This window comes from Parasteatoda tepidariorum, chromosome 6, assembly GCF_043381705.1.
Source record: "Parasteatoda tepidariorum isolate YZ-2023 chromosome 6, CAS_Ptep_4.0, whole genome shotgun sequence".
Lineage (NCBI taxonomy): Eukaryota > Metazoa > Arthropoda > Arachnida > Araneae > Theridiidae > Parasteatoda > Parasteatoda tepidariorum.
The window spans coordinates 55846335-55857387 of record NC_092209.1 but is presented as its reverse complement, the minus strand read 5'-3'; the positions used below and the strand labels follow the sequence as shown (position 1 = coordinate 55857387).

Genomic DNA, 11053 nt, shown 5'->3' with positions numbered 1-11053 from the left:
AAGGTCTGGAATTAAACATGTATTAATGCATGGTGAGTCTGCTAGTGCAGATAAAGAAGCAGCTGAGAAGTACTGTCTCAAATTTCAAGAATTCATTGAAACAGAAGGGTATCGTCCACAACAAATATTTAATTGTGATGAAACTGGTTTGTTTTGGAAGCGCATGCCGAATTGTACCTACATCACGAAAGATGAGAAAAGTGTTCCTGGGCATAAACCTATGACCAATTGACGTTACTTTTGGGAGCTAACGCTAGTGGTGATATGAAGTTAAACCACTTCTCGTTTAGCACTCTGAGAATCCCAGAGCATTCAAAAAAATTCCATAACTAAGAGCAAACTGACAGTAATGTGGGGATCGAATCAGAGGGCATGGGTCACACAGTATCTTTTCAAGGAATGGCTAGTTTGTGCCCCTAGCATCAGGGACTACCTTGATACCAATGACTTGCCGTTGAAAGCACTGCTGCTATTGGACAATGCACCAGGACATCCAAAGGATCTTGAAGATAATTTGTTGACAGACTTTCCCTGGCTGACAGTTCAGTTTTTACCTCCGAATACGACTTCGCTGATTCAGCCGATGGATCAGGAAGTTATTGCGGCTTTCAAGAACACTCGCGTGCTGTTTCGTCGGTGTTTTGAAGCAAGCCAATTCTCCTCAACAATGACTTCAAAAAAGTTTAGGAAAGAAAAATTTGACATTCTTGAAGCTATTTGTATCATTCAAAAGGCGTGGTCAGAAATTCACACAGCGACAGTTGATTTCTGCTTGGCGGAAGCTGTGTCCATCCTTCGTTTAAGGTGACGGAGATGATCAGGGAGACACCCCTGAAATTATGGATAAAATTTTAACTGAACTGCTAGAGATCTGGAATAGGAGGTGAACGTGGATGACATAGAAGAGCTCATAATGGGACATGTAGATTAACTGACGACAGAAGAACTCCAAGAAATTTTGAATGAAGAACACCAAGAAACACAGCGAAATGTGTCTCCTTCTGAACAAAAGAAAGACGAAAGAGCATACCAATGCCGACATCTGCCGTTAAAGATCTTTTGAAAAAGTGGGAGGATGTCAGAGCTATGGTCTTAGAATGGCACCCAAACTAAGCTGATGTCAGTAGGGTTGGGGATTTTTGCAACGACAATGCTATTAATTACTTCCGGATAATCCTGAAAGAGAGAGAAAAGCAATCGACATTGGACATGCTCTTCAACGCCCCATAAGCAAAAAATGAAAAGGACTGATTAATATGCAAGACTATATGTATGTATTATTTTTTAAAAAACTTAATAAGAAATTATACATTTTTTTTAAATTTAATTTTTAGAGTCTCCAGAACGAATTAATCGATTTCACATAGAAGTCTATGGTGAATCGATGATCGGTTAACGAACAATTCGGATAGCGAACATAGTCTTGGAACGGATTATGTTCGTTAACCGATCACCCACTGTATTATATTGTATGCATATAAGAATACTTCCCAGACTTGGTTTACGAGTTGTATTACTTTAATTGTGCCCAATAAAAAGTGAACACACTGTATAACTTTTGATCTAATGATCGGATTTTCGCTTAGACTCAATCTTAATTTTTTGTGAGACCTTAAATATACTAATTAATTAGTGCAAAAGGTATTTTTAAGTACACATGGTATTTTTAAGTCCCCTGGATAAAAATACTGGTCCCTAAAGAAATTCCTTTTTTTTTCGAGGGTTTTGATTTTTGACGATCAAAATATGTGTGGGGGGTAACCGTAATCTTGAAAATATGATCTCAATAGTTTAGTCAGGAGAGCAGCAATATTAATTTCACTTCATTTAATTGGTCCCTTAACATTAATTTCACTTTTTTACGTATTTCACCATATCTCGGAAAACTTTTAACGAATTGAAATGTTGGTGACACTCTTGAATACAATTTTATTTTAAATATTACATTATCACGACTTATACAAAATGGTATACTTCACTATGAAGGACGACACGGAGTACACTGAAATTTAGTTCATAAAGAAGACTTCTTGAAGGTATAGCACTTAACTAAAAATGTTGTCATTTTTAAATATTTAAAAAAAATTTAAGAATATTTTGTTCAACATATTTTTATAAATGTAGTTAATTATTCTTGGAAATAGCTAAAATTCCTCTACATATTACAGGAATATCAGCCGCATTTGTTTCATAATTTAACTACATTTTCATATACTGAGTTAAATATGCTAGATTATATTTTTACAAAGAATGAAATAGGAAAGATGGATAGCTTAAAGGAATAAAAATAAATTATTTTTCATGCTTTATGTCTTTTCATGAATTCTATGACTTAGTAACAATCTTGTCGCTTCCATCTTAAAGTACAGAACACGTCATGCATTTCATTGATGATGCAAATCCTCAACGATTTAAGTACGGTTTCTCTACTCTACCGTTCGCACATTTCCAAACAATATTAAAGGGAAATATTTATGAGCCTAAATTGTAAAAAAAAAATATATATATATAAAACAAAAAAAGTTTATTTCAATTTTTCTTTATAATGTTGTTTATTAAAAAGATAAGGCATGTTTCAAATTCGATATCATGAATTAATTCATTTATTTATTTGCCGTACGCAAATTCGGAAAATTTGTTATAAAACTTCGATTTCAACAAAAAACAACAGAAAAATTATTATAGTGTTTAAATTTATATAACTAATAGTTCAATAAATTAAAAAAATTATAAATTAACTGGTCGATTATCGTACCATTAATTTTAAGTTTATAAACTTTTTTCATTTATTTATAAATAGATTAGCAAATTCATTGATTGGTATATTAACGAATTCTTCCTTTAACTATTCATGCTTTTTGGATTCGTTAATACGTCAAGTCGCTGATTCCCTAATATTCCAGTTTTATTTTATTTTATAACTGGAGTTGGACAGCCTACTCATTTCTGAGTTTATGACTATTAATCTTTTACTCCGTAGCCTTGTAATTTTGAACCCGACCCTGAAGACAAAGGAACTCCAGGATCAAGCATTGGGACAAACTAACCTTTGAGAACGACTGTTTGATGGAACTAACTCCCAATTGCGTTACATTGAGATAGAAAACCATCAAAATATCCACTGGACGGCACGGATATTCTAACCAATGATCCGTCTACCACTGAGGATATTTTACGTCAGCACTATGGTCAGTGCGAGTCGGGAACTGAATTCGTATCAACCAGCCACCGCTCAGATTCGAACCAGGGTCACCTCATTGGAAGACGAACGCTCTATCCCCTGAGCCTCAATATTTAATTTTACAACCATCATTGAACAGCCACCCCAATTTGGTGTCTACGACTGCCAATGTCCAACTCTGTAGCCTTGTAATTTTGGAAGCAATCCAAAAGACAAAGGAATTCTTGGATCAAGCGTTGGGACAAACTAACATTGCATCAACCATGATCGGTTTACCAGTGAGTATATTTTACGTCCGCTCTGTGCTCAGTGCAAGCCATGAGCAGAATTCGTATCGACCAGCCATCACTGGGACTCGAACCCTGGTCTTCTCATTTCGAGGAGAGTGCTCTATCCCCTGAGCTGCAACGGCTCTCAAGAATACACTGAAAATAAAAAATTTTGCCCCTCAAAATCAATCGTGGTCCAAAAAAAAGGGTTGGAAATCTATGATCTCTAGATTCCTTCGCTCACATTTCACTTTAGCATCATTCTTTCTTTTTAAGTTATAGTGAAAGAATATATTAAAATATACAAATAGTTATCTTTAACCGTTTTATGAAACCAATCATAGACAAATATGTTCATATAAAAAACAACTTATAATGATTCACTTTTTAGCTACAATTTTATTTTGCTTGCAAAAAATGCAAGAGGAAATGATAACTGTAAGTAATATTATCTGATTTGCTGTATTCACACGAATTTTACGAAAAAATCCTCCGTGAGTAGAAGATTAAAAAAAAGCTGCATTGTTGTCCAATGTTACTAATTGCAAATTAATCATTAAACTCTTCATTAAAAGATTATTAAGATTCTGGAAAGTTATTATATTGTTATGAGGGAAAGATGCAACTCACTATTAGGGATGAGCTTTAAAACAATACCGTGGAATTTTACTCAAACTTTTTAAAAATTAAACTTTATAGCTATTTTTGAAGTCCACTTAAACTCTAAAATCTAAAATACAAAACTGTTATCTCAGTACTTACTTTCTGGGAAACATTTTTTTTTCTTATTTTAATTCATCAGTGGGTACAAATGAGGGAAAACATATAGATACATCCTAGTGGGAAATAATAAACTAATAAAAAAATAGAAAATAATAAACTTATTTTATTATTTTGTTAAAATACATTCTAAAATGCAATTTGCATTCCAAAAAATATGCGTGCACACTGTAAAAAAATCGAAATCAGATTTTGGTAATATACATAGCACCTTAAATGCAGCATCTGTAAAAAAACATTTCCACAAAATTTTATACCGTAATTTTTACAGTAATATTTATTTAATTTCAGTGATTTAGTAATTTTACAGTAAACATAACTTTAAAAAATATGATAAATAAGGTTTTTTTGTTCCATGAACTTTATCACCATTATTAAATTGCTATAGAGCTAAGTTGAAATATGCATTTTAGGCCCAGGAATCATTAAGATTAACATTTAGTTTGTGAGAATCCAATCATTAGAATAAATGTTATTTAGAGTGCTTGTTTTGCACATTTTCAGATAATTTTTAGAGCTTACTTTTCGAGTATATATTGAATAATTGAAAATTTGAGGAGTTAAAAATCTTGTAATATTATGCAGTGCTTACATTATCTCCTGTATAGTCACTGCAAATCATCAAAAGCATAATATCTTATTTCATTAAAGTCACTTTCAATTTCTGAAATCTATAAACTCTTATTAATATTTTTATGGACAATCATAAAAAAGATTGCAGCCCATCAAAGTTAAAGTAATCCCGGTAAACATTACCTAAGCTGAATAATTATTTAAATAATAATTTCAATATATAAATTTCGATCTAATTATTTAAATAACGACTTCAATATATAAATTCCAAAATAATTATTTAAATCACAATTTTAATATATAAATTTCGACATGATTATTTGAAAAACGATTTCAATATATAAATTTCAATATAATTATTTAAATAACAGTTTCAATATATAAATTTCAAAATAGTTACTTAAATAACAACTTCAATATATAAATTTCAATAAAATTACTTTGATATTTAAATTTTAATATAATAATTTAAATAATAATTTAAATATATAAATTTCTATTTAATTATTCAAATAAAAACTCCAATGTATAAATTTCAATATCATTATTAAAAAAACAATTTCAACACAGAAATTTCGATATAATAAGCCAAATAAAAATTTTAATATATAAATTATAATATATAAATTATTATGAATAAATTATAATATATAAATATAATATATAAATTATAATATATATATTATAATATATATATTATAATATATAAATCATGATATATAAATTAGTATGTAAGTATTTAAATAACAATTTTAATTTATGAATTATGATATAATTATTTAGATAACTATTTCAATACATAAATTTCAATATTACTTAAATAACAATTTCAATATTTAAATTTTAACGTAATTATTTAAATAGCATAATTATATATTAACATAAATAATTATTCAAATAGCAACTTCAATATATAAATTTCAAAATAATTATTTAAATAACAATTACAATTTATAAATTTTAAAGTAATTAATTAAGTAACAATTTCGATATAAAAATTTCAATTTAATTACCTAAATAACAATTTCTATATTTAAATTTTAGTATATAATTTTAATATAATAATTTTAATAACAATTTCAAAATACAAATTTTAATTAATATTATTTAAATAAAAACTTTAATATATAATTTTCGATATAATTATTTAATTAACAATTTCAATATATAAATTATAATATAATTATTTAAATAACTATTTCAATATAAAAATTTCAACATAATTGCTTAAATAATATTTTCAATATTTAATTTTTAATGAAATTATTTAAATAGCATAATTATTTATCAACATAAATAATTATTTAAATAACTTAAATAATAATAATAATTTCAGTATATAAACAGTGATCTCCGTCTATTAAAAAAATATTTTCAAGTGGTAAGGAAAGTTAAGTTATTTTCAGTTAATATTTTTTATTTTAAGTAATTTTTCCGCCACTCTACATATCAAAAATTAAAAGTATCATATAAAATGCATCTTCATTTTTTATCTCGTGTTGACACTTTTAAAGAATAGGCGTAATTATTAAGTTTTACTGTTTAATTTGCTACCAATTTATTAAACAGAAAACAGAACAGTTTCCATCTCCCTGTATGAATTTTAATTCGATTATTTAAGTAACATAATGATTTCAATAAAATTATTTAAATAACAATTTCATTACATCGATATCAGGTTCAGCATTCGTCAGTTAATAATCAAAACAGTTATCATGTGATGTTGTATTTATTATATAATTACTTAATTAGGTTTGAAATATGAAAACGATAATAAAAATCACGCTCAGACAGTATTTGAAAAAGTTTATAGACATGGGAACAATTTTTAGTGTATATAGGCGTTGTTTTGATAGCGAGAAGGAATTTATGTAACGGTGTGTTTACGGAAAGAATGATGTGTTGAATGATACTGTTCAAAATCATTCAGGAAGAACGGTAAAAATGTATGTTTCTATATATCATTCAGTAACTATTTAATTCGCACCACTGAAAGACTGTAAAATTCACTGAGGCTGTTTTTTACAAGTGGCGTGATATATTCAGAGCAAGGTTGTGGCTTTTCTCGTTTGTTCGTGGAAGATAACTATTTTTATATATTCCATGAAAGCTTGTTTCATATTATTCCAGTTTAGATACTAAAAATCATAAAGTATTGATAAGTAACAGCAAAATTACTGAGGAAAACACTTTTGATAATCACAATAATGGTCATTAAACAAACATAATAAAAGTAAACAACACTGCTGACTCTATGCATGTATGCGTGCTTTTTTTAAACTTCAGCATTCGATTATTTGTTATTGTTGTAAATTTTCTCAATTTAAATATATATATATATATATATATTCAAAACTCATTGTGCATTTTAACTTAGTAGTGCTTCTTTTTTAATACAATAGATGTCTAAATCAACTGGAAATTTCTTGACGTTGTCTGAGGCTATTGAAAAATATTCTGCTGATGGTATGTGTTGATTTATTATTATTTAAAAAGTGTAGTAAAAGTAATATTAAAGCCTTCTTAAAAAAAAGAAAGAAACGAGTGAAACGGGCAGCACAGCTTTTCCTCTTAACAGCAGGCATTATTGTTCAAAACAATCCACAAAAATTCCAAAAAAATTAACAAAATTTAAATAATTAGAAAGCAATCTATAAAATTTAAATGGTTAAAAAGCTATTAAATATANCGGGCATATAAGGAAAACTTTTATGCTTGTTTCATTGGAACTATGAAAACGAGCCATAATACAGATATTTACTAACAAATAATTCAACAACAAAGAAATACATTAATTATAAATCAGTTTAAAAACTTATTTTTTTATGATATAATAATAAGCACCAAATTGTTACACTGATAACGGTTTTCTAAAGCATTTGCTTACAAAACTAAGAAATAGTATTGAAAGGTTTCAAAACAAAGACGATTAGTTTTCTAACAAGCTCTGCCTAAAGTAAGGCGATTTAAAATTAAACGTGAATCACTTGTATACAAAATAAAGTAAACTTCAGCAATTCTTTTAATCTTTTATTTATAAAACAATATGTATAAAATATTTTTAGATTATTCTTGAGGAATCGACGTGATTTTAACATTAAATACTTCTACATTGTTAGAATTTTCATTCTGAAATTACGGTAAAATAACAGGCAGTAGTCTTTCTAGACAATTAACCATTAAGTTTATGGTTAAGAACATTTCTTTACTTTTATGGTTTTTAAACCGTTTACAACTGGTAGAGTTAAAAACCGTTAATACAAAACTATACAGTTAAAAAACCGTTAATACAAAACTATACAGTTTTGTAACCATTTACATCTACCTTAATTCTAAACTATTAAAGTTAAACTTAAACGGAGATTGGAGTTCTGGGTGCTGCGCCATTTTTTCGTAAATGATAGTTTCGCATTCTAACAGTCTAGGATTATCGATTAAAGAGTGCAGGATACTAGTATTTTCATGTATTAAAAGAATGAAAGAAGTATAGCGGTATCAATGCTGTAATTCGAACCTCTAATCAGTCGATGATGAGATGGACCGATTAGCCCTCTAAACTGTGTACCTTATTGCTCGGAACAAAATGGCATCATAAGGTACACCTAGTTGGTGAGGATAGAATCCTGATTGTTAAATCGTCTTAGGTAAAAACGATTAATAAACGTTTTTTCTCACAATAAATAGTTTGAATATCATCTTTTCTTTTATTTATTTCGCTGTTTTGGTTATATATAGTAAATAACAATTAAATTGCTATTAATTTGATTATTAAATTTTACAGAGAAACTTCCAGCAGTGAATTATTAAAAGTAAATTTCAATTTATATCACTTTAAAAATAAATTTAATGGTAAATAACACTCAAGACTGTTCGAATTATTACAATTTTAACTAATTATTGTTACAATTTTAACTAATTATTGTTACAATTTTAACCAATTATTGTTACAATTTTAACTAATTATTTGAAACTGACTAATTCCTTAACTAAAATATTTAAATTCTTACCCATTATTAATTCCAGAAATATATTGGATGAATCTCTTAAACAAGAATCGGCTAGTTTAAAAGTAAAGCTTCAAAATTCTCTTTAAAGTTAGAATTTAAACAAAACATAATTTAAAATTCATACAAGTAAAAAATTATTGCAATAAATTTAAATTTTTTTTCTGAATATTTCATGATACTTGTGTTTATATTTTCTTGACAACACCGCTAATATACTACCAATACAATATTTTTATATATGTGTAATACTAAAATTACTTCAACTGCAATCTAATTCCTTATCTGTCTTATACATTGCATTCAGAAAGAATAATAATGTCGTAAATTTGAAACACACAATGAAACGAAGGAAAACAAATTTTGCTCCATAATTATATTTTCTAAGAATTGACAATGAAAAATCTAGAAATTCGAAAATTATTCAACTGATATTATATCACGTCTATGTTATAATAATAACAATTGTAACTCAAAAATAATAAATTTTAACACAAAGGTTTTGTCACTAGTTTTAAGCAGAACCATGAAAAATTGCAAAGAAAAAAGGAGTTATAGTTACATATTTATATTTTCGTTGTTGGCGAGCTATTCAATATAATAAGTACGACACGGCCGAATAGGAATTATTATAAAAAGATATCATATATTTGATTTCACACGTGTTTATAATGATAAAAGAAAAAGTTTGTGCATCGTTAGCAACAATCTTTCAATGCCGGATCGAAAATGAATCGAAATTTATCGAAAAAATGAATTGGTTTTTAAGACTAACGAGTATTTAATGCGCCGAAAGAACTTTACTTTCCGGTCTCCCTTATATTTTAAATTAGGCTGTAGATAGTTCTATTTTTCAGTTATTTAAACGATAGCATCGGTGATGTTTACATATTTATAACTCTATTCAATCAAAAGAGAGTTACATACCAATTTTAAACAGTTTCGTTGATTTTTCTTTTTTTTCGTTATGTCCGGAAAGCTCAATTTTTAGAAAAAATATGCATGCTAAATGAAAATAACATCACCGAATTAATTTTTTAAAGCTATCTGAAATCACATGCTTTTTTTTTTATTTACAGTTATGAGAGATTAAATGGGTCCGAACCCATACCCAATGTTCCCATAGCCATGTGCCCATAGGCTTGAGCACATTATCCGAATAAAGTCTTCAGGCTCGAGCTCAGGATAAACATTTTATATATTTTTCTACTACTTTGAAACTATACAGTTATTCAAAAATCCATTTGATTCAGTTATTAAGTTTAAAAAAATAACTATTATTAAGTGTAAAAATTAAAATGTATAAGATCCATGAGTAAGGAATCTCAGTAGTAAGTAATCTCGTAAGTAATTATTATTCACAGAAAAAAAAATTGGCATTTTCTTCAGAATTAGAACGAGAGACAAACAAATGAAACAATTTTGGTTGGCTTAGCTTTAGGAGTGTTAACTTCTTAACAAATAATGTAAGTAGTTTATAGTTCTTGTTTAGTTACTTAACTGCAACTTTCATTGTTTACACCCACAAACCTATAGTTTGTCTACGGTAAGAACTGCCCAGTCACAAAGTCTGAGGCCGCCAGCTGCAATGGAAACGTTTCAGGGAGGATAGCTTCTCTTCACTCTAGGGCTAACACAATTGACAGGAGAAAAGATTCCCTTTCTCTCGCCGACACAAGCCAAAACGTGTCCTAAACAGTGACCCCACACCCCTACTTGAAATACATATCTGGTTACCATAGTCACTGCCATGGGTCCAGACGAATGTCTTGGGGAGTTCTTACTATAGACAAACTATACTGTTGTTTATGGAGAATTGCAGTTTTTAGAATTACGTTATATAGATCTTCTACTGCATTAATTATTTGATACACTGTACAAAGAGCGGGCGTTCAACTAGTGTTTATTTACAATTGAAATGACAAAACTTTTTAGCTCAACTTGTACTGACTTGTACAACTTGTACAACATCAAATTTTCAATTTGAATATTTTAAACTTATAACAAAACATTGGTTCAAATATATATATATATATAAGTTCAAAATGAAGAATAAAACAAAGAAAAATTATAGACATATGAAAAAAAGGGGGTGGGAAATAATAAGTAGAAAAAATAACAAACAACAATTTATTAAAAAAAAAATGAAATGTTAATTAAAAAACCGGAAAAAAAAGATATAATCTTTTCTTCAGCCCACACGATTATATCCGCAAAACAGAGTGCTTTCTGATATTGTATCAATA

At 28.2% G+C, this 11053-nt stretch overlaps 1 protein-coding gene across 1 annotated transcript; it reads left to right on the top strand.

Moving 5' to 3' along the window:
* The first annotated feature begins 349 nt into the window (after positions 1 to 349).
* Positions 350 to 808, top strand: LOC139425825 (tigger transposable element-derived protein 1-like). Its single transcript, XM_071181799.1, has one exon. The coding sequence runs from the start codon at positions 350 to 352 to the stop codon at positions 806 to 808; it is 459 nt and encodes a 152-aa protein (XP_071037900.1).
* Positions 809 to 11053: the final 10245 nt, after the last annotated feature.

What these genes read in the sequence shown, in the direction of transcription:
- LOC139425825 (XM_071181799.1), top strand. Translation starts at nt 350, where the DNA reads ATGTGGGGATCGAATCAGAGGGCATGGGTCACACAGTATCTTTTCAAG.